This window comes from Linepithema humile, chromosome 7 (genome assembly GCF_040581485.1).
Source record: "Linepithema humile isolate Giens D197 chromosome 7, Lhum_UNIL_v1.0, whole genome shotgun sequence".
Classification (NCBI taxonomy): Eukaryota; Metazoa; Arthropoda; class Insecta; order Hymenoptera; family Formicidae; genus Linepithema; species Linepithema humile.
The window spans coordinates 20,133,807-20,158,650 of record NC_090134.1 but is presented as its reverse complement, the minus strand read 5'-3'; the positions used below and the strand labels follow the sequence as shown (position 1 = coordinate 20,158,650).

The following is a 24,844-nucleotide window of genomic DNA, read 5'->3' as shown; positions in this document are numbered from 1 at the left end:
CATTAAACAGAAATGCTCGGTAGCATTTATCGTTGCATTAAGAAAAATTGATGATTGTTGATTAATGTGATTCGCGGTCTTGTGTTTTACGAGAAAACATAGATTTCCTCATGCGGCTTACACAAATAATTTTCAAGACAGCACCGAGTACTCAGAAATGCTAGATTTCAGAAACAGTATCCACTAATCAATATATATTCTTGGAAATAGATCTTGTATAATATTAATGCAAATTAATTAGATTTTCGTACGTTACGCGGTGACATGCAATCTGCTATTCATTACATGCTACACATATAATAGACAGCACTGTTGTTTGTTATATCCACTATGCTGATTTCATGCATTAAAGATAGAGAATTATTCTTGGAAACCAAGAAGATGACATACTGTAAAATGCAAGTGGAAGCGGCAATTAATAACACTGAGGACATTCTTTTGCTTGATCTATTGCAAACTTGCAGGAATTTTTCGCAATTGTTGCGAAAGAAAAAAATTATATGCCACATTATTGAATATTCTTAAATACGATTTTAGCGGAATAATTGTATGTAGATATAGAGATATGCTGACAGGTAAATACGATTATGTTGCAAGTTTACATTCCTAATCATAGACATTATCTACCGCGTTACACAACAAAGACTTAATTATCGCAAGTCTACTGGATGAAAATAGCTTAATTATAATATCTGTTTTTATTCAGTAAACTTGCGTAAACTCGTATGCGACATAACGAATGGCACGAAAGACGCAGTACATTACGAAAATACTATTATATATTACACGAAACAAATTAGATTATTTACTAAATTATCATTAAATAAATAATTTATTATTAGCAGTAATTTTTGCGCCAAGAGACGTAACAGATATATTCGCAATAAGATTATATCGTTCCACATAAAAATAATAAACAGAGATATGCTTAGCAAGGTGAAAAGCATTTCGTGCATTTAATATATTCATATATGAAATGGCCTCAATGTTATTATTGCGTGTAATCTTTAATGTAACGTAATATGGCATAGAATGTATCTTTTAGGATCGTTTACTGTCATAATAAAGCGGAGTGAAACAACCCGAATCCATATCAGAGCGAACAAGTTGCACGCTCGCGTGCTCCGAAAAGGCTCGTTTACGCAGTGCGTGTATGTACCGTAAGCTGATATCGGCACCTTCGCGCCGCGATGCACATTCCACAGGAGCAATATTTATCCCGGTACTCGCTCGCGCTCGCTCGCACCGCACTCTCATGTATCTCGCACTCCTGCGCGTGCACACGCCGCCGAAACGTGAGAACCGAAATAAAGATTCGGACGACACGCGCGACACACCGAAAATACGCGCAACTTACGACCGACTCTCTTTCGTAAAAATATGAATTAATAATTTGCAGATTAATTTATGATAAGAAGATATAAACGCAAAATTGTATTTCATCGATTTCAACCGATGTAAATTAATTTTGATTTACATTTAATATTTTACATCTTTCTAGAACCGGAAAGAGACGAAAAATGAGTTAGCTGCGGTTGAAATAAAACATCAATAAAATTGAGTAATAAGTAATTTTGATTAAATATAAAAATATAGTCATTGCTAATTATATTCTCCGTATACATAAGTTTTTAGATAATCATTAATCCCTTCATATTTAATGCATTTTATTTATACGCACTTTTAAAAAATAGCTAATTAAATCGAAGATATTTAAGAATCTACAATTTGCAAATCGCAAAATATATATATATTTCAAGAATATTGTTTGTGCGATACGCTATTATATAAGTCAGTATAATTATCGCGTATGTCTCAACACATTGAAATCGGATGTCCCGAAATTCGCTCGTGTGGAAGTTACGTTACATACTTACGCAACTGGCTGCCTTAAGAATATATCTTGCCCGTTCAAGATCGCGCCGACACAATGAAATTATGCCGACGGTACGTTTATTCGAGCAAACTTGACTACATTGACTTGAAAGCAACTCAACGTAGACCCCTCACGCGAGATCTACCCAGAATATTCGAGTAAAGAAGAGTAGGAAGGGGTAAAGAAAATGGAAGGAAATCGCGGTGATGGCACACAGGAATGTGGCAGCTGCGGGGCTCATTCACATCCGCGCGCGCGGTAGAATTCTTACTACTGCAGCGCCTGCGGCTGCTCTCTACTCTCTTTCTCTCTCACGGGGTCGCCGTCCAAGTTACAAGTATAACCGCACTCAATGCCCGCCGGGTACCTACTTCCACTTCATTCTGTAGTCCTGCGAGATATATCTAGATTTAAATACTGCGGTCGAAATCCGCGCCTATTGTTGCGCGCTCAATTACCGCGTTCCCAAGAAGTATTCCGGCTAATTTGCACAAGTGCTTCAAGCGGTACAGTTGTTTTCCAAGAGTTTTCCCTATATAAACTTTATGTTTTAAATAAATTAATCTATTCAGTAGAGCATGATATAATAATCATTAATTTTTTTATAGATTTTTATACATTAAAATTCTATTGAAGAAGATAGCCTCATTTGATTTAAATTGTATTTTAAAAGAATTAAGATAGAGTCTTTAAATTAAGAAATCAAAAAATTAGCTTCAATTCTGGACAGAAACAAATTACATTAATTAATTCTGCAAAATATCAAAATAGCAAACTCACAGGAAGAACATGTGTCTCTCATTCTATTTTTATGGGAAACAAATTTTAAATAACATTTTAAATGTGTAAAATTGATTCTAATTATATCAGTGGTTAATTCTGTAAGAAATTCGATCAAAACTTTCGTGTAAACAGATATATCATGAAAATCGCTCACTTCTTCGTTCGTTCACAGAACGCCTTCGTGACGCTATAGTATTGCCAAAAGCTCTCCGGCGTTTTACTCATTGTCAGACACGATCAACGACGCGATCGTTCGCAAGGCGATCATTCACGAGTCAAACCGGTTAACCAGACACTTCCACTTACCACCGGCGACAATCCTCGCGCCCGTGCATTACATCAACGTCGATGGAGTATTCCTCTCGAGGAGCCGCGTCTGTTCGCGGCCGGATCATAATGCAATCAGAATATCGCCCGTGGAAGAAGGAGAGGAAGATTAGAAGGCACCACTCACGGCACGGTATTTACTTTGAACTATTCTCGGCTCCGTGGCCGAAACGCGCATTATATCCGCCGCTGTGGCCGCGCGCGAGCTTGAACTTTAAAGACGCGCCCTACTCGCTCCGAAGTAAACCAATATCCTCGATAAGCGGACGATAGCGGAATTGAAGTACGAGAGGATGAGACTCGGACGGCGATCGGATGAGAGAAGACGAAATCGCGTCGCTCGACAATCTCAGCCGCGAACAATGCGCGCGTGTCACAGTCGCGAAGAGTCGAGAGACAATCAGTCGCGACGGATCGCGAAATGAGAGAAAAAGCTATCGGAAGGCAGAGGAAGAAAAGCCGTGTCCGAGAAAACAATGGACCACTGTTGCGCGCTCGGTACCCTCGAACAATGCCGGCTCCCGGATTCAGTTAACAATCCGTGTCGCCAACGTGGGGGCCGCCGTTAGATAAGAATGACGACTACGGAGGCGCGACGATTCGCTCCAACATCCGCGGATATTCACGGATCTTCCCTCTTGCGGCGAGAATTTTGTTCGGTCGGAAGATCCGCGCTCTTTTAACAATGGTATTATCAAGCGAAGAAAGGTGACGGCGTTTTGTACCTCACCTATTGTTGCTTGTAAAAATTTCATTGTCTTATTATAAAAAATATGACGCGAGGAAAATGATATAATTATCATTCCGGGTGATAGTGTTTTTTTTCTCACACTGTATTCAGGATCGGTAATCATTTTGTAACAATCCTTCCGCGAGCACAGACATTATTATCCACAATGATTGTGTTGATCTTACCGCGCTCGTTAGCTACGAAGTGTCCGCAAAATTTCATCTTTGTATTGACGCTTTATTTCACGTGGATTTAATTAAAACGTGATGGTAGTTACCGACTGCTGTCACGCGCGTGGACAATAGGGCGCGTTAATGAGAAAAAATAATTACGAGAGGTCTTCCTCCCGCCACGAAAAATCAGAGGTTGAGGAGCTGGCGCGCAGCAACAGCCAAGAGTCCGTAATGCCGCGCTCGAGTGGTCCGGACGACACGTTGTAGATACATTAGCGTCCGTTCCTTGCACCCTCAGCACAAGGCGTAACTTTTCTTTCGTTTCAAGGCGTAACTGCCGACAACATAATTATTTTGTAATTAATGTAATAGCCGTCACTGGCCCGATTAGGAGTACTCAGCAGGATATCAAGAGGATAAACAATTCCCACAGAGATGTATATCGCGCAAGATAGATGGCTTTATTCAACAATAAACTCACGTAACTTAAATGTTTATTCTGTCCTGTCAAAAACCCGTGGATGCTGGTTTTTTTTTTTTTTTTTTTTTTAAAGCAAAAAAGGAAGAGCGTAATGCATTGAGAATTATAATAAATAAAAAGTAGCAATTATATAAAATATCCTATTTTCACTCGACTTTCTTGTCGCGAACAATAAATTAGGAATTATTGTGCGTTCGATAAATTTGATTTTATCAACCAAAAGCGAAAAAAAGAGTGAGTTTGCCAGAATTAATGTCAATCGTGATGACACGTGACTGGCGATTGTGATGTCAGCATCGCTCGAAATATCGGAGTTTTCTGCTCCCATTAAATAAATGTCGATATTGAGAGACTCGACTGATGAATTTTAGAGACTTGCGGTAAGTAATGTTGGAGTGAAAAATCCTGAGAGATAAAGTACCATTTTCCAAACATAAAAATATAATTGTGCTAAACATAACGTGTCGGTAACATTTATACTAAACGACAAAAACAAGAGATATTTAGTTCAAGATAACGTTATTCACAATTATATTTTTCTTTGAGTTAAAATTAATTGTTACCGACATAAATATTTATATTTACGGGCGTTTTTACACTAATTAAAAGCGTAATTAATGCTCGGCTACAGCCGTCACGGCATTAATGCGAATCCAACCAAGATGCGATGTGGCTACCGACCATGACGGTAATAGCAGAGGCGCTCAATGTGTTAATGTATTCATATTAACAAGATACTGGCACGCCTGACACATTTATACTGATAATAATACTTATCGCATGTGGACCGTTATACGCGAAAGAGAGAGAGAGGAAGAAAGAAAGAGACACTGTGTAGCAACGTATTGGAAAATAAAACGAGTTACGCCTTGTTACGGTTATTCAATCGGACGTTGAATAACGGATCGGACCGCTGCCAGTTACGGTTAAAAAATACGAAAACAGGTACACGCGTAATCGTATCGTCGATTTTTGGAGTGCAGTATTACTTCCGATATACTGGGCGTTCGAATGCACGTATACGGAGCTGATTGAACGCGTTTTACGCCGATGGTACCCGATCAGCTTTCGATGCCTAGAACGCAGCGGCCGGGTTACAAGTGTCGTTCTCTCTTTTTTTTTTTTTTTCCAAGCTGTAATTCAATTTTATCCGATGCCGAACGCGCGTTTTTGGCGTCAATAAACTCGATTGAAATCTTCAATTATTGCAGCACTAGCATTTTCAATTTTTACGCCGGCCGCATACGAGTCTGTAGATCAATGCGGATGTCGTGTCATTCACTGCGCATTCTCCCAGTTGTGCATAAATCCTTTAACGTAGCATTTTTTCAGTTTGAGAGTTTTATATATATATATATATATATATATATATATACTGTTCATCGATTAGTTTTGAGTGTACTCTGATTTTTAAATATAATCCGGATTTTAGAATATTGTCGCATTCTAAATCTCTTGTAAGTGCACAAAAAATCGGCTCAAAATCAATAACAGCTAGTAATATCATCGAAAAACAGAAAAAACAAGCTACGACGAGTATGAAGATCGAATAAAACAGCAGTAACAGAAAGAGAAAAAGAGAGAGAGAGAGAGAGAGAGAGAGGGGGGGGGGAGAGAGAGGGGGGAAAGCGCGATTTGAGCGAGTGGCATCAGTCGGCGAATTTAATAAGATTAGCTGCAATTACATGCTTGAGTACGACATAGGAAGGACAGAGCCTCCGGAAAAGATATTGAATGTACAAACTAAGGGGGGGGGGGAAGGAGAGCGAATGAAATAGCTAGGATGCGACGTTGAAAGAAGAACTAGCAAAACGCGGAGAGCGCGATGCGAGGAAAGCAAAAAGAGAAGAGAACAGAAATGAAAAGAGCCAGCGGGGGTGGTTGCAAATATAGCACGGGAGAATGAAAGGCGAAACACAAAGAAAGAGAGAAAAGAGCGTACGTGAGAGATATGTTAACGCGTTAATAGTAAATTTAAAAATTCCTGTTTGTACATCATATTCAGTCATCACGATATACATTTTAACTAATAATAACCGACAAATTTATAATGAATTATAAAAACCAAATGCATACATCTGTGTCAAAATTAGAGAAATATTTAATGAAGCGTGACATTTATCGTTAATTTTGTATTACTTTAGAGTAATATTTTTATAATGCAAAAATTATTCTTTTTGCGCAACATATTTTCTGTGTCCAGAATTTCCAGAGAATTTCTGCAGAAATTTTCTATAGAGACGAATAGAGGGACGTTGTTATTCTGTTGTAAATCAAATCAATCGTAATGTATGTGTTAACCCAGGATGCACTCAATCGCTTCTCTTTACGTGCCTATTTTATTATATTGTTGCAATTTTCTTAAAACGCGGCGTGAAATAACGCGAAACACGCAAAGTTACGCGTCGTTGCCCCACGATCAAACGGCAAACACTGTTGGGCTGCCGCTCGAGTGCGATAATTCTTTGATCGCTCGAAAAGATACACCGACCAGGTCGTCGCGGCGGCACAGCTCCCATCCGACGACGACGACGAACCCGAAGGGCGAACCGAACGGAAGGAAGATAGGTGTTCGCGCGCGGATGCGCCCGTAGTCAGCGTCTCTCGCTCGAAAAGCGGATGGAGAGGCACAGAGACGGGAACGCGACCGCGCTCGTTTAGCCTGTTTAACGGCAGACCGAATCGCGCTCTACAAAAATCGCTGCGACGATGCGACGCGGTGATAATGCGCACTTTGCGGAAGCTTCGTTAGCGGAGGCAGAATCGGGGGGTCGTACGGTGTAAGCGAGGTATAAGCAAGAGGGCTGACGATGAGTGGCTCTATGTGTATGTGACTCGGATAAAGAAATGATGAAAAATACAAAAATTTTCATATTTCCTGTAAAAATGTTATGTTAAATAACTTCTTATAGAACTGTTTTTGAAAAAGTGATCTATGTTAATACGTATTATTTAAAAAGACGGTATTATTTAGCATATGCAATGTAACATTATGTCTTATTTCGTCACATAAATTGTATCGTTTTTATCGGTTTTATAGATTTTATTGGCTCTGAATAAAACAGCGCTGTGGCGTTTCGCATTAAATTCCTTAGTGTTTGGCGAATAATTCGAACGTACCATTTCACCTTAATACGATATGTAACGAGATACATAATAAAATGTAAGCTAATCAGCCTGTTAAACATCCAGTTACCAGCAACACAACCGCTAATTATGCGTGCGCAAAGCCTGCGCACCGTAATTATCGGATAAGCGCAAGTAATGGTTTTGTCATTGATTTTCTCGTTTTTACATACACGCATACACTCATATACCCGTGTGACGTATCCCGATCGCAATGGCCGCGATAGCAAGCGCGCGATTCCCTTTGTAGCCGCTCGCGCGTGAGGTGAACTCGCGCGCAAAAAAACAGACAGGAGTCGGGGGTGCATGCATGCAACAGCAACAAAAACACACGTTACGCAAATATGCAGAACGGAGGACACACTTTTGTTCGCCGGCACGGAACGCCCGGCGCGGTCCACACCGGCGTATATTTCTATGCATCCCCTGTGTGTACACATGTGTGTATGTCGAGTACGTGTACACATTACCGGCTTCGTGGTCGATACGGATTTTACGAGCGGCGATGTGCTTCAGAGGGCGGACGCTCGGATGCGTTTGATACAATATATAAGCGGCGGGATGCGGGGGCGGCCGGGCGGCGGGAGGGAGGGAAGAGAACGCGGGGTCGATGGCGCGCGGGAGGTCACAAAGTAGCATTCTATTGACAGAAAGCCCAGGCGCGCTCTCTCGGGTCCGCCGGTGATTATACTTGGTGATCATATCGCTCGCGTATTGACAAACAGTGGTGCAGAGAGAGAATCATCTCTCCCTCCGTCCCGCCGGGTCACGGCAATTCTCTCTTATTTCCTCTATCCATAGCCGTTGTGTCCCTCGCCCACCTCTCTTTTCATCTCGCGCCATCCCCCTTCGACTGTCCCGACGCGAGCCCCGCCGCCGCTGTTGCCGCCGGATCGCGGGGGTGGCGGCCGTGGCTGCGGTCGTGTCTCTTGCACCGATGCACACACAGCCCGCCCACCGACGACCCACAATGCGCTGCTAATTCCCATAAAGCGTCGGCCGATACGCAAATGGACAAACGGATATGAACGTATACACATGCTACCGGCAGCGCACGCTCGCCCCGCGCCGAATACCGGCCACCCCTCGTGCCTCTGTCGCTCCTGATGCGCGAAACGCGGTGCCCCCGTACGGTTTCGCCCCGCCTTTGTGGACCATGTTGTAGCGCGTATTAACGATATTGTCGTCCGGAGATATGTGTATACGCAAATACGTGGATATTTTGCATATAATAATATAGCAAAATAGTTTGAAAATTTTGTTGTACGTTTGCTAAGAAAAAAATATCATTTATCGGCACTGCGAATTATGTACTCGCTAATATATTTTTATTTAACAAATCGCTCCATTGCCGCCGATTTAAATTATTGACGAAGATATTAAATACAAATGATTAATAATGGAGAATCGCAGGCACTTACATATATATAATGATGTATTTTCCGGAATGAATTACTTAACGAATAACTTTCGCGAATATAATTACGTCACATTATTCATTTCTCAGTATGCAAATTCCAATCGTGGTGCTTTTTTTTTATGAATGCTTATTATATATTCTAGTCGTTAATCTTCCTCAAAGATCATATTTTTAAAGCACACTTTGTTACGAGGTATGCATATAAAGATAATTCGTTAAATGCGTTTTTACGCGAGCAATATAATAATATTCAAACTAGTGCAGGAAGATAGCATTAAAATAATCAAACAAAATTTCGCAAAACATGTCGGCCGTCACAAGATTATTTAGATAAACAAACTGTTCAGATAAAATGTAAATAAATAAATAATATTTTTCAGGGATTTTTTTCTCGAATCATACGTAAAGATTTTCACACGCGTCTGTATGTGTGTAGATATTTCATTGGTAATATGCTAACCGTAATTCTTATTAAAATATATAAAAGTAGTACGGTGAAATGTGTTAATGTACTAATTTCACGCGCAGCTGCGTCGCGTGTTTGGCAAGTTGGTAATTTATGGGGAACGAAAATTTATTTCAGAGAAATATACGCGTCTGCCAGAGGAGATAATTTGCTTTTTACGTACGCCTGCGGGGGAAGGGGCTCAATTTCGTTCGCAAAAAGACTGATGCCGGTGTCCGTGAATATACTCAAAGTTTTTGATCAAGAATGAAGAACTTTTCGACTCTTTTGTTCGCTCGTGAATAATTTTCTTTTGCAAGACAATACGTTACGTAATTCATTATCGTTTGTTCGAAAAATCACATGTTGGCGGTAATAATAAAAAAGAATCGTGTATAATATGCGATTTTCCCGTTGCCGATGCTGCCTTAGGTAAAAGAATGCGTCTGAGGGAGAAAGTCTGACGTGCAGCAGGTCGGCTGTGATCGAACTACTGGGCGTGACAGTGTTACCCCTGCTGCAGGTGCAACCGAACGTATAGATAGGACCGTGAAAGCGCCTCAGGGTAGAGGGGAACGCGATCCTCGCCGCCCACGCGCGATCGGCCTGCTCGTTCGCCGGGAAAGACAGGAGTCGAGTCGGCGACGCGCGGAATACAGAGGGAGAGAGAGAGGGACGCGGAAAGGTGGTAGAGAAAGGTCGGGGAGAAGGGAAGGCTAGAGACTGAGGAGACAGAGGAGAGCATGCGGGTTTCTGTCGCCGGCTACGCGGTCGCGCACACCTGTGCCAACGCAGCATGGCACGGCGTCGCATAACAGGTGGAAAGGTAATAGAAAGAGATGGAGATAGAGAGAGACACAACGGGAGGAGAGGACAAGCGAGAGGGAGAGAGAAAGAGAGAGGAACAGAGGGAGAGGGAGGCCCCCACTCGACCCCGAGTCTGCCAACTCGAACATTACTATACGCCCTCCGCGACCCAAGAGGAGGAGAACATCGAGACTACCGCCTTCCTCCTACGTTTTCTCGTTTCTCTGTCTCTCTTGTCGCCTTTTTACTCCACCTACCTCTTTCTCGCGCGCTCTCGCTCCTATCTATCTTGCACGGTTGCTCCTAAGCTCTCCTCTCGCACCCCCCGCGTCTTTTTTTCCGTGTCTCTTCTTTCCTCTCTTCCTCTTCCTCCTCTCCCTCTCGTCCGCGGCGCCTCCGCTGCACTTCCGCTTCAACTCGAGGCGCCCGGCGCGCAAACGCCGCCGACAAACGCGTTTTCACTACGCGCCGATGAAATGGCGGATGAGAGAACGTTCTTCACCCTAGAGGACCCTCGTTCGAGACGTCCTCGTAAGGAGCGATCGAATCAATCTTTTTCCTTAAGATTTTTTTCTAAATTGGTTATTCGTCTATATATATTTTGATCAATCATACGATCGGTATTTCATTTGTTGTGCAATTAAATGTCGGTTAAGAAATTTGAGACTTGGAAAATTATTTCGCATTCCAGAAGCTGTCTGGTCTACTCAACAACCACTTAGCAGGTCAATTCTTCGTCCGACAATATTATAATTACAGCGACATAAAATTATAGAGTAACAATCACTCCAACAGGAAATATCAAAACACGGTTGTCACACATATTACCGGAAAACTCATTTTATCACACATTTTCCTTATCCTTCATCTCTATCGTTAAAACATTTCTAGTAGTTACATGTTACTCCAATTGCAGGTTTCAATTATTGGTGCAATTGCGGACGATCGTAACGACTCCCGATTCCGTTGACTGTCTCTCTCTCTCTCTCCCTATTTCTCTTTCTCTCGCAGAGCAAATTGTATAACGACATTAACCGGCGTTCTTACACGTAAACGATTCGTAAATATTACTAAATATAATTCTGCAAAAGCACAGTGTCAATATTTTATATGAAGTATTTTATGTAAGTATTATATGAAGTATTTTGTATGAAGTAAATTTCGTATTAAAAAAATCGATATTCACTTATCAGGATAAACGGCAATTTATCGTAAAGAAAGAAAAGCAATAATTTCAATAATGAAATGCAATGGTACATGTCACTCGAAAGCGAATTGTATGCATCTCTGCTTCTTTCGCTTGCATATTGATGTAATTGAAAATGTGTCAGCACTTGACGTCGTGTTCTTTCTTGTGAATCGCGACAGACCGCCCGCGGGATCTGAAGAATATCTCGTGATGCTTATACGCCACGGATGTTGTTACCGCTCCCGAATTCCGTATATTAATGTTCAGATATGTGGGCCTCTCTACCTGCCGTGCGTACATGACGGACATTTACGCGAATGCATTCGTAGAATTTCGCCGGCGGGTGAATTTAGCGGGACATCGGGGAAGAAACATCGTTTCCACAGCACGTAAATGACTGGCATAATAACGGTAATACACGTCAGGCATTATCTGCACGCGCTCGCATTTTTGCGGGCAGACAGGTTCCTCCGGTCTCCCGCGATTTCTTCGAGCGGCGGTGGCCGCACGGCGTGGTTGCGGCACGGCCACGCGATGACCCGCGCTTTCTGAGGCCGCGCGATGCATCGCGAGTCATCGCCGCGATACTAATCTCTCGACGCGTTCATCGAATCCGATACAGGCCGGAGCGATTTCAATGAGATCTCATTGTGCCTCGACGCTCGCGTCTGACGGCGCGGTCGCGAATTGCGCTCTGGCGTGATGCAGGCGCATCAAAGGTGTACTGTTACTCGCGGAGGTGCAATGGACTCGCCGCTATTAGTACGGTAATATCGCGAAGAGAGGTCTCGACGTTATTGTCAAGAAACATCGCGGAGATGCTTTTAAGCGGAAGAATACGGCATAACATTCCGATAGCGCGGGAACGCGCGTGGATTTTTTTAAATTATTCGTAGAGTGGCATAGCGGCGCGAAACATTATCAATTATTCTACAATTCTCTAGTCGAGTCGCCGGTCGTGCATACTTTATCGTGCGATTTATCTGTCTTTTTAAACGGAAACTGGTCGTAACGGCATACCAATCATCGCGTCGAGGAAACTCGGGTTTTTCATTTTTCTGCTGTTGCTTGTGATATCTGCACGACCGCGATTCAACCGCGTAATTATAATGCCACGGTAATCGATGCACTTTCCCTCGTCAATCAACATGCATTAACTGGCGATTTATTGAGACACACAGTTCGATCTGTCGTTCTCTATTTCGTCACCGTTATGGCCGCGCACGATACGCATTCTTTTTTTTTCTCCCATTGGCCGTAAAAGATATCTCGCGTAGTATGACGTAATTGGACAAGTTGATCGAATCATGCACCTGTCACAGTACACTAGAATTTTATCGTTACCTATCATAATACGCGACTTTTCTGTCATTCCAATCCTCTACTTCCTACTTCAAACGCATTTCCTAATAATATATTTGATATCTCAGATTCCGCAGGACTTTTCTATTTTCTTGAACAGTTTGATTACCCCTTTGCATTTTCCTGTAGTTTAATTTTTAATCATTCTTAAATTTTTGGTCGCTTATAATCGAAATTTATTATAGCAGAATCTATTTCGATGCTTCGATGTTAAAATTAATTTTAAATTTTGCAAAAAATCCGAAAAAATCCGAGATATTTGATATATGTATAGTTTTATAATAATCTAATGTTTATGATGCCTATGCGAGTGTCATAAACGGAAAATTGCTTACCTTTGACTGATCCTGTTGTTGCAGCAATTGCTCTCTGATCAATTGCAGCTGTAGGATCATCTCCGATAGTTGACGCTCCTTCTCGGCGAAACTCTCGGCGCATAGGACCCTATGAAGGGCCGCTACGCCGTCCTGTTGTACCTGCGCGTCCGTGTTTGGTATCCTTCCGGCATCCGGGGGTGAGAGAGCCACGTTATTTGCCACGGTGGTCGTACCTCCACTGTAACACACGTAATTGAATCACGGTCAATTTCGTTCAATAACGAAAGGAGAGAGATAGAAATTTGCTTTTTAAAGCTTCTCAAAAATTCAACTGCTTGAAAAGTATAATTAAAATAAGCATGACGAATACATATAAAAAGATTTAATACTATAATCTAAGATAAAAGCCGAAGTATGGCGACAACAATGCTTACGATAAAAACTTGCCGTATCTATAAATTTAATTTTATATTTAATAAAACTTTTCTGCTTTATATATAATAAATGTATAGTAAATAATTATTTATCATTATTAAAAGCCAATTATATGTCTTATCAAAAGCAATTATGTTTTAACATATGTATTTATTATTATTATTAGTAACAAATTATATATAATTTTTTATCGTCGATATAATTACAATTTTTTAAATAAAAAAAAAATTTTTAAAAACGCTGTCGAGCAGAAATATACGTCGATGAAAAGACGTTCCTAGGGCGAGAGAAAGACAGCCTCCAATGCATTAGGTTGAAACCGGATGGTAGCGGTCGTGTACGCGATGCTGGAAGCCAGGTGAATAATAGATGAGCCGCGGCCGCGCAATCACGGGCGAAGCGAGTGTTTGCGTCCATGATGGGACGCATCAATCCCCCCCTGTTCCCTCCGTCCGTTTCCCGGCCCTCGAGCACCCGCCCGGAACCAGCCTCGAGCTTGTGCGCCTTTATGTCGGAGAAAATGGACCGCGAATAAGTGATACAGGCTTATTGTGCAACGCCTGGGCGGCCACCGCTCGGACAAAGTCTGTGCGAGCGAGGACGACGAGGGTGACGACGTTGACTATGAAGAAAGCTCACACTACGCGAAATATAGGCCAGCATCACTCAGCGGGCTTCAGCACAGCTCTTCACAGGGTCAACGATTAATGTTACGATTACGATATACATAAATGATGTGAAGCGACAAAGCTAAGAGCAATATTGCAACATTATGTCAGATCATATTATTTTTATAATTTTGTTTCCGGTTTCATGCGTTTAAATGAAAAACATATAGAATATAAGAACTGAACCTTTACTTAGTTTGAGAGATAAGTACTTCGTTGAAATTAAACAGAGTGTATTATTTGAATACTTTCCGAGCGTTTAACTCTCTTATTCAGTCGGCAGTTAGCGAAAGCGCGCATCCGGCTTCGCGAAAGGCTTTAATTCCACGCGGACTTTCTTTAGCCTGATAATGATATGACTCGGCGACGGATTTCGTTCGTGCTTGCTGCCTTCAGAAATAAGAAGAAAGATTTTCCCCTGTTATTATTATCGCACGCTAAGACACTCGAAGGGCTTAATTTCATGCGCGAGCCAAGATAAATGGTCGCCTCGTCTCTTTTGTGTTACTCTCTACACACACACACACACACAAACGTGTTTTTATGTACGTAGGCTAGCGGATGCGCGAATGTATGATAAATTGACGGCACATGGATCGTAGATAAAGTCAATAAGAATAAAGAGATTTTCGCACCTTGCATCGCCAAGACTCACATGTGAGATCTTCATGGAAGACTCGTTCGATTTATAGTAGTAAATTCATCAAAATTATACGGCTCATATTATTAAATATAGATATTGATAATTAGATGTCTAGAAATGCCAATCATTCGATTATTAAACTATTATCCTGTAATGCGCATATAAATTGCTAAATTATTTATCTATCAATCTTTTTACCCGATTTAAAAAAATTTTAATTCACAAAATAGAACGCATCTATTTTATGATCTATTGAATAAAACTCAATAAGTTTAATAATGCATTTGCATATATAACCGCTGCATTTCCATATTCTGACTTTCCAAAAATTCAGCCTGCATTTTTATAACTTTGGTCGGTTATCCGCGTTTTAACAGCGTTACACTATTAAACTGACTGTCGATGAAAATTTTTATCTCTCCATCGCCCAAAATATCAGAGGGTTTTTATGTATCGAAGTTATCGCCAGTTCATAATGCGACGGTTATTCCACGGATTTTTATCCAATACCGACTATATTTAGAGTAGCTGAGAGCTTAATGTAATGCTCGATATTTCTGTCCACCCTATAACTCTACTCGCTAGTCACTCGTATCTCCGAATGCTTTGCGCGCGCTCATAATACGATTCGCACGCGATACGTCAGTAGTGCATATATGACGTACGGATTTGAGACGCTTTATATAATAATGTTGTTACAGCTGTCTGTACGTCCGAATGTTCGGGAGCAAATTTGAGCGAATTTGATACACTATGTACTTGGCCGCGCCGGGTTCTTAACCCTTGACATCGGAGTTATCTTCGCGCGAACTGAATAGAAAATTAATCTGTTAATGATTCACGTCTCTAGTGCGTTCGTAGAATAAATTGATGAAATTATCCCGGAAACGAATCGAATGGTATTAAGTGTTTGCGCGCGGATACTGTACAATTATATCGTGATAACAACATCGTGAGCCGTTGGCCGTATATTTTTAAATCGAATCCATGTTATTTCGATACGCGAAGTCAAGTTGAACGCGCTCCAAAAAGAAGGTGGACGTCAACGTAAGTGCAAGTTGTACTGTTGGCTGAATTTTTGAAGAATTTTGGCCCGCCGTCTACTCGATGTGGGCAGCAGACTGGCACAGTTCTGTGCTACCGCTTCTCCACGTTGCCAAGCTCACTCGTTTACTTTCAATGACTCCACGACAACGTAAGACATTGCGTTGCACATTATGTAGCTCGAGGGAAGACACTTTTTGCAGAGAATTCCGCTATTACATTGTTATTTTCCGTGTAATTTTGTCACGTATTATTCCACGCAAATCTGATGTCGTAATAGCGGACTAGATACGTATTTTTTTTTTTTTTTTTTTTTTGTGTCATTAATGACAGCTCAGTGGCTGCGAAAACAGAAACGGAAAATAGGAAGTGTGTTATAATTTGTGACTGTGCCACAAACAATTTGCATAAACACTTAAATTATCTATTCCTAGATCCAATATCGCGATAAAAAAAAATGCATGTATCGATAGTATTGCGGCATAAAGAGGAAACAAAAAGCACGCGTAAATTTATAGCAGCGTTATCGTGCGATCGTCTATAACACACCAAGGATCGCAATTAGCTACGCGCAAACAGTTTATACTTGTATTTTCAACTTTGTACGACTAGTATATTGTATGAGCAATTTTCTAGTAAAATGGGAAATAAAAATTATGCGATATCGTCATTACCTCGACACAATGAATCAATTCATTGACAGATCTGATTATCTATGTAGAGCAATTACGATATTATTGATGCAAAGCAATCGTTTGAAAGGCAAACGATTGTTTTATTCATTTGCACACATGTTGCAGATTTTTTCGGGATACGTAATGCATAATTTAAGTATTGCAGAGTTGGCTAAAATAAACTATCCGTTCCGATGGAAAATAAAAATATTCTTCGTTATGCGTTAAAAAACTTTTAAAATCAACGAGAAACATATAATCGTTCCACAATTAAGTTAATATAAACTTTTTCGGAAATTAAAAAATAAAACGATTATTAAAAATTGTTAATTTTTAATGTAATGAAATAGAAAATAAAATTATTTAGTTATCGGTAGATTGCAGAAATTAATTTCTTTTATTTGATAGCGGCCATTGAACTATGTTTTACCGCATTCATTATACTTCTTTCTGTTGTTCTTGGGCTACTGGTTATTGTCAACTGAATGTATGGTAATAGAGATCAGTTTCAAAAGACCGCTAGGTTGACCTCATGGTTTCGGGACAATAGTCCCTTTTAAGCCCTGCCTGTTCATTAGCTGCATGTGTTACCGTATTCGAGATACTAGGCCTTGAGAATATTGAAGCAAGAAACGACACAGTGGTCTTTTCTTTCAGGAAACAAAATTATAGCTGCCGGTCTAATTTCCGGTGATAACATCGGATGATGAAGAATATGAAATGTCACATAGTAAGCTATATTCGTAAAAATATCAATGATTCTACAGACGAAATTCGAAGGTTTTTTCTCCTCAAGAGTTTTTCTAAACATTAAATTTTCATTGATTTAATTATTTTTATAGAGAAATTTTAACTAATATTTTTTAAGATATATATTTATTTAATTAAAAATGTATCAAAATTCTCACCGAGTAAAAATTAGTATGCTATTAAATTACTAAATCTTGCTATTAAATTGCTGAAATAACATCAGCGCTACATATGTTAAATTTTACTGTGATTTTGATCACTAACCGTGATATCGAGATATCTGGCCGATAAACAACGATATTTGCAATAGCATCGCAATTAATACCTCATTATAAAAGCAAGATAAAAATCAAATAAATATTTGTATGCTTCAATTACAGCCTTCAACCAAGTTTCACAAGCAAAAATTCATTCGTAACTTGTAAAAACCTACATCTGTGCCTCCGATTTGCCATTATACTATATTAATCAGTTATGTAAGTGGGAGAGATATGATAACCTCGGCGACACGGTGGCGCATTATACTGCAGATATTGCAACAGTGTGATATTGGCCATAGTGCACTGTTACAATGTTTTACAATGTCGACATAGAATAATTAAAATAGCATACACAAGTTGCGTAAGAGAGACGATTATCGAGAGAGACGCGGAATCTGCAACACATTAATCGTCGCGGAGTCGGAACGATCGGGAAAATGGGAAGAAGTTCTCGACAGTGAACTGCTCTCATTTCCTACCATTCAGCAGATACTTCCTGACCGCATTAATAGCAATCAGACCAATATTAAGCGAAAGAGGGCCACGAATCCTAAAGTGACAATTAGAAAGATCCATTAAACAGCACCGAAAATTCCAAAAGCATTTTTCGTATTTATTCCAATAAAAATAACTATGAGAATATTTTTTATTAGATATCATAGATCATACGCGAGCAAATTAACTATTATTCGAATATTTTGCAAAAGAACTACTGAATTAATTTTACTTTCGTTCATTAAAATCAAGTAATAAATTCTTTTTTTTAATTGTCCCATTTCGGACAATTTGAAATAGAACGAAGCTCCGTACAAGAGCTCCGTTTGCCCAATTTTCTATCTTAGTATTTGATATCACCTGGACTAACCTATGCGCATTGTGGCCAGTTGGTGTGGAAGACAGCGGCGGTGACGTCCGCCTGGTATTGGTGGTGTCGTCCTGGATAGACAAGGACTCGCTGTTCATCTTGCACGTTAATCTTTTGAGAACGTCGTCCATGGATCTCTTGCTGCCCGCGGCGACGGTGCCGCTGCCGTTGTTGTTGTTGTTGTTGTTATTGTTGTTTTGCGTGACGGTGTTATTGTTGTTGTTGTGATGAGGATGATGAGGGTAGTAGGAGTCGACGGAGAGGAGGGTAGGTGGCGAGCCGCACTCCGAGGAACTCACCGGTTCCAATACACCGCCCGACGACGACGACGTGTTCGTGTGGTGATGGTGATGGTGGTGGTGATGGTGATGATGATGGGGGTGGTGGTAAGGCGCGAGGGTCTCCTGGCTCGATAGGAACAGCAGCCTCTGCCGCTTGGCTGTACGCAGGGAATTCAACGAGGGCGACGGCGAGTCGCGCAGATCCGGCTCGCTGGTCGTCGCCGGCGACGAACAGCCGGACGACTCGCACTCGCCGCCTCTCTGATGGGAATAGCACTCCTCGATGTCGACGGGGGTGGCGGCACCCTCCTCACCGACGACGACGGCTGCCTCGCCACCGGAACCGGCCACCGGCGAGGTGTCCTCCTCCTCCTCGTTGGCGCCTGCCACTGTACCCGCACCGCCCCCGCCCTCCGATAGCTTCGTTGGTGGCGACTTCCTCTTTGAGGACATCCTCAGTCTGCAACACAAGCGTAACGAGAGACTGCTTGAGTTTCTTTTTGTCTTTTCGCTGTTCTTCCTTTTTTTTTTTTTTGTTTTGCGTCGCGTGTATAACCGCTGCTCGATTGGGTTATACACCTGTACATGGGGAGCAAGGGCGGGGGAGGATTGAATCGGCGTTGAAAAATGCCGATCTTTAAATATGTTTTAGACGCTTGATGATACAGCTCGCTTTTTTTTTATATATCACGAAGAGATCGTCCAAATGATCAAAATTTATTCGTATAAAGCCTTTATATGATTTATCTTGTTTGTTGACAGCGCAAAAAAAGAGTTAAACTTCAGCATCTTCAGATGGAAGATCATGCGAGCGATCGACGAAGCGACATCACTCCTTACGTCACCCGAACGACCCCGGCGGGCGCGGCGTCTAAACTATCTGCCATCTGGCGCGGAGTTAATTTAGACACGGACTAGCCCAAGTTCGTCCATTCATTTCCGTCTACAAATTACCAAATCTAAATCCAAATCGCGCGATCGGCCGGCCGTCTCCCGGCGTGGCGGCGGCGTCGCCGCCGCCGTCGTCGATATCTGCGAGCGGACAAGTTGAGGAACGAAACTTACATAACCGGGCGCGAGGCGCAATTATCGTGCGAGAATTATTGTTGCACTCGCTGGCGTGTCGCAACAATCTTTCCATTAATCGAACGAGATTCCATTAATCGAGTGACCGAGCACGCGCGGGAGACGCGGCAAACGAAAGAAAGAGAGACGGCTAACGTTAGCCGATTATCTTTCGCTTTGCAAACGCGAGCGAGGTTGCGAGGTCAGGAACGACCGCGACACGCGGTTTTGTCGATCGGCATTCGATGAAAAGCGGGACGAACCTTCACCGCATTTCGAGCGGCGCGCAGACGTCGCGAAAGCGATTTCGTGTCCGAGGAAAATAATTTGCCTGTTGGAAGAAATTAACGACTTTGAATCCCCGATTTACGGGTTATTTTTCAAGCCATTTTTTTTCAAAATAAAGTCTTCAAATTAATGCCGTATATCGCGTGTTGAGCAAGTAAAATTTGCATTAATTCCTCTTATAACAAAATCGTGCATTTTATACGGCGCATCGATGATATCTTTCATTAGCGCATTTGACCTATATTTTTAAACTGCACGATTGACATGCAAAATGGAAGTGCATATAACATTATACGTCAGAGGTAATAACTTTTAAGCGTAAACGACTTTTCAACTCGAGAAAGCGCGCTTTATATGTCACTTTGCGTACGAAATCGTCCCTCTGTGATGTATATAATTACAAGGGGTGATTTATTGCTGCGCGTTACACGGACATTTGTTAGTCACATAATGGAGAACGATTTACGACGCTGAGAATGTCGCGCGCATCTTCTCGGAACACGAGAGCAATGTATAGTAAAGTTATGAAATAAATAATGACAGTGAGACTGTCATCGGTCATCGTTTTCGACGCTGCTAACTGTATCGCAAGGATAAAGATAATATTTATATAATGCGTTGCGTAAAGATCATCCGAGAGTTATGCGAGCAATCCACCCCCACAATATATGCAGATTGATCGATCAAAGATTGATTCCGAACATTAATCCTTCAGATCAAATATAAACGGTATCTATAATTGTATGTGTTGATTTGGATTATCCATCATTTAATCTCCGGGAGCCAAATTAACGTCTTGAACAATATTAATATTTTTAACCATTAATATATATTACGAAAAAAATAGTCTCCTTAAAATAAAATTGTCTTATTTAAAGATAGTTCGGTTCTTGTTTCCGCGAGTCAGTTTTTGACAAAGATAATATTTGTGAAGATAAAGATAATATTTGTGTGAGAAACGTGTTGCGTAACGGTGTCGGAATCTATGATTCCTCAATCCGCGATATAGATCGATCAAATCTTTGCAGACAGATCAATGTCAATATTAATATTTTCTCATCAATATTAATATTTAATTCTCAGCATTAATTCTATTATTTATGCACGAATCTATCTCAAATCGTGTCTTAAAAAAAAGTATATATAAAATTGTTATTATGCACAAAATTAAAAAAAAAGAAGGAAAAACAGAGTATAATACCGTTTTTAATTCTTGCGTATCGAATTATCTCATCAATAGGCGCGGTATCGAAAAAATCAGAATTATTATGTTGATATATCTGCTCCGCACTCGATACATATTACCGCCTATTATGCAAATCACAAACGAGAAAAATAGTGGGGGCGCTGATAATGTACTGCGCCAAGTGTGCGGGTATTACAATGTGTGTGCAATGGCGATTATTGTCGGCATAATAATTGTTGCATACATCTTCGATGCACTTTTTGCACTTTTGCGGGAGCTCGCGCGAGATATGCCCGCGAGGGAATTACGCATACGCGTGCGGCCGCTTGGCGATGCGGGTGCACACGTGCCTTCGCGCGAATCGCAAATCGCGGCGGATTGGGGCTCGCCAAAGACCACGTGCTCTGTTTACTACGAGCGCATGTGTCGCGAGCGTGATGTCTCGACCAGAGCAGCGCCATACACACGATCATACAAAGATCCAAGTACAATAAATCGGAATACGCGGGTCATCAAATTTCGACGAGACACGCGTCCCATTCAATCGGGAAGAAGACTAGTCGTTTTACGATTAGTCGAAAGTCCATCGTTCATTGTATGACCCCACAGATGCGATAAAGCCAGGGAGCGCCGAATTGCTCATCTGCAATGTGATCGAAAATTTTATAAAGAATTTAATATTTCTTTGTTCTCTTCAAAATGCAAAAATTATGAATTATCGTTAATTATCATACCGTAAGCCATTGTGATAAAAAGGTGTAAAGTCAAAATTCCATTTTTTTTTCAAACAAATAAAAAGCACTCTGTGTTTTGATAAAAAATTGTGTAATACTGTAACATCTTAAAATATGAATTTCTAAAAAAAGAAGATACATGCTTTTGTATTTTTACCAATCTTCCAAATTAAAATTAAGCTTGGCACGCTTGTGAAACAAATAACATGGCGCATATTTAGCAAAGATATGTTTACGGCACAGCGACGTATGATGTGCCAGATAACAATCTCATAGGTCACAATTGTCAGTCGTCGCAAATCAGTCAGTGTACGGCGATCGGGCGAAGAAATCTCGCTTGAGAGTCCGTTGCTCTCCCTTCCTGTACCTCTCTCTTCCCGAATATACCCCGAGTATATCGCGTCACTTTTCTATTTCTATTGTCTACGCGTCGACATTGTACGCGTTCACGTATACACACGCAACGCGCGCCGCTCGTCGTCGTCGTCGTCGTCGTCGTCGTGTCGTCGCGGCTCACCGTTGTTGCGGCGCAAACGCTCACCGCGCTCTCGGTACGCGAAGTATTTCTGTCCCTAGACTTCCCGCCCGGCATAATTACTTTGCGAAGCGCACAGATTCGCGACTATATCCGCGCCTCTCCCGAGGAGACCGAACAAAAAGCGCGCGCCTCTGCGGCACGTCCGCGGAAGAAATATTTTTAACCGCCAGATGCCATCGTGTCCGGCCGACTGAAATCACAGACGAGGATAGCGAGAGATCATCAACTCCGGTGACAGTGCAGGAACGCGCGGGTGGTGGGTTTCTCCTGCGAATAGCTATCATCGCGCGCGTCGAATTCAATATCCGAAAGGGAAAAAAATTATTTGCATAATGTACATAATGATCGGAAGTTCAGGAATAAAGATATGTATTTTTGAAACGCTTCGAAAAACTTGTAACAAACGTCCAGAAAAGAGTTGCTCGAATTTGTAGTTCAAAGTTCGCGCATAAAAACACATATGTATATACATATTCCGGATACGCGAATCCCGCGTATTATGTTTGACGATAACGGGTCGATATCGATAAATGTTGTACACAAGTTCGTATTCGAGATAAATTGACGGGCGAATCTTTCCCTCGCGGGGGACGCTTTAAGTACGCACTCTCTCTCGCACCCACGCAACATCCATTCATTCAGATACTGATTCATTAAGTTCGTAAGATGAGTAATTACGCAAACAAATTTTCTCTCTCTTTCTCTCTCTTTCGGGTGCTGCAGTGATTTTGCGCTGCGCGTGTTGCGATTATTATAAATCAATGATAATTCTATCATTGATGACTTCTGGAATCGAGCTTCAATTAAATTCTAATATATCACGACTTTTATTATCGTGAAAAATTGCTGATAAAGTGAACGGATCAGCAACAGAAAACTCCATGCTGCAACAATATTTCTCTTATCCACATTAATTCAAATAATTCCTCTTTATAATTACGATGCATAAGTTATGATGTGGTAACAATCTAAATTCTTGATATATAATGTTACACTGTAACAATCAAGTCTCGATGACACAATCCAAATATAAAGATTACTCAATAACCACAGCAATTAATCTAACTGTAACGACTATCGTGCAGGTCGTAAAATTACGCCATTCTAGACATGTTGTAAGCTCACCGAAGAACTCGATACAATTATCTACGTCTGTACGTCTCTCATTATAATGCATATCCAATCGCAATACTTATTGAAAAAAACATTCCACTTTACATTTACTTCATATAAAATATTATTGAAATCAATATTTATTACGACTGCATTTAAAATTATTCACGATAATCTTTATATCATGAAATACTCCGAATTCGTATAAATTTTTATCTTTATAAAATATATCTTTTCAGTTAAAATATTATAATTCAAATAAAATATTTTTTGTATAAATGCAAATTTACTCTTATTATTCTGCCAGAAGTACATTTTAATACATTTTATCTGCGAGTAGAAAAACTGATAGGAAATAGATTTGTAATGTTGTTGACCGGATTTCGGTGAGCGGAAAAATGTACCGACGCAATAGTAGTTCATGTGTTAATTCGTTAATGTTATCTTAGTTTTAAATAACGACTTACGTGTATTTTTCAACACTGCATTTTCTAGAAAAGCTTATATATATATAATAACGTTTGATAACGTTTTGATAACACTCTTAGAATATTTCTGCACTAGAAATTTTTTTTATATTGATGTTACAGTGTCTAAAGTTCAATTTAGTTTATTTATAGTGCACTTGTTTTCTAAATGGGATAAAAAAACTTACGACCATTTTGTGGTTTCTTTCACGCATATCGCGTGACCAATCGGACCGTCTTTACAAATAACAGTTATAATGGCACGTATATTCACATAGCAACACGTGCGTTGACGAGTATAAACGTATAAGCCAACGCTTGACTTTCTATTAGTGGCACAATAGAAGCCTAGTTTTTTTCGGGGATGTGGCATCTGTTCGGGCTCAAGTAGCAAACCAGGGGTGGCGTTTCAACGCCGGGGTGGGAAAGTTGGCCCGATACCGCAAGCTACGACTTCCGTCAGCACGCACGCAAATAGGACGAACGAAGAATCTGGTTCGTGGTGATCCAGTGTGAGAAACAGCTGAAGAGATTTCTGGAGAATGAAATGCCTTAGCCGACACACTGAATGAAATAATGTAATCAAGATTTTTATTACGATCATTTTCGTAATAATAATGGATGTAATAATAATAGTAATAAAACTTAATTAAATTTGTATTGTATAATTTCAGACTAAATAAAAAAATGCCGTGTAAATCTAATTATATTTTACGATGTGAAAAAGGTTGGAAGCATGCAAAGTTCAGATAATTAAATGCTTATATAAAAGAGCTGCATTTAAAAACAATGTCGAT

At 40.8% G+C, this 24,844-nt stretch overlaps 1 protein-coding gene across 7 annotated transcripts in view; it reads right to left on the bottom strand.

The window, feature by feature from the left end:
* Nucleotides 1-24,844, bottom strand: part of Sox102F (transcription factor Sox102F) — a 220,619-nt gene that overhangs the window by 16,605 nt on the left and 179,170 nt on the right. For all 7 annotated transcript variants that reach the window (XM_067359230.1, XM_067359227.1, XM_067359231.1 and 4 more), the window contains 2 exons: nucleotides 18,376-19,116; nucleotides 13,055-13,274 (listed from right to left, as the gene is read on the bottom strand). In XM_067359230.1, the coding sequence (XP_067215331.1) occupies nucleotides 13,055-13,274; nucleotides 18,376-19,109 (954 nt within the window). In that variant the 5' untranslated portion in view covers nucleotides 19,110-19,116. The remainder of the gene's footprint in view (nucleotides 1-13,054; nucleotides 13,275-18,375; nucleotides 19,117-24,844) is intronic.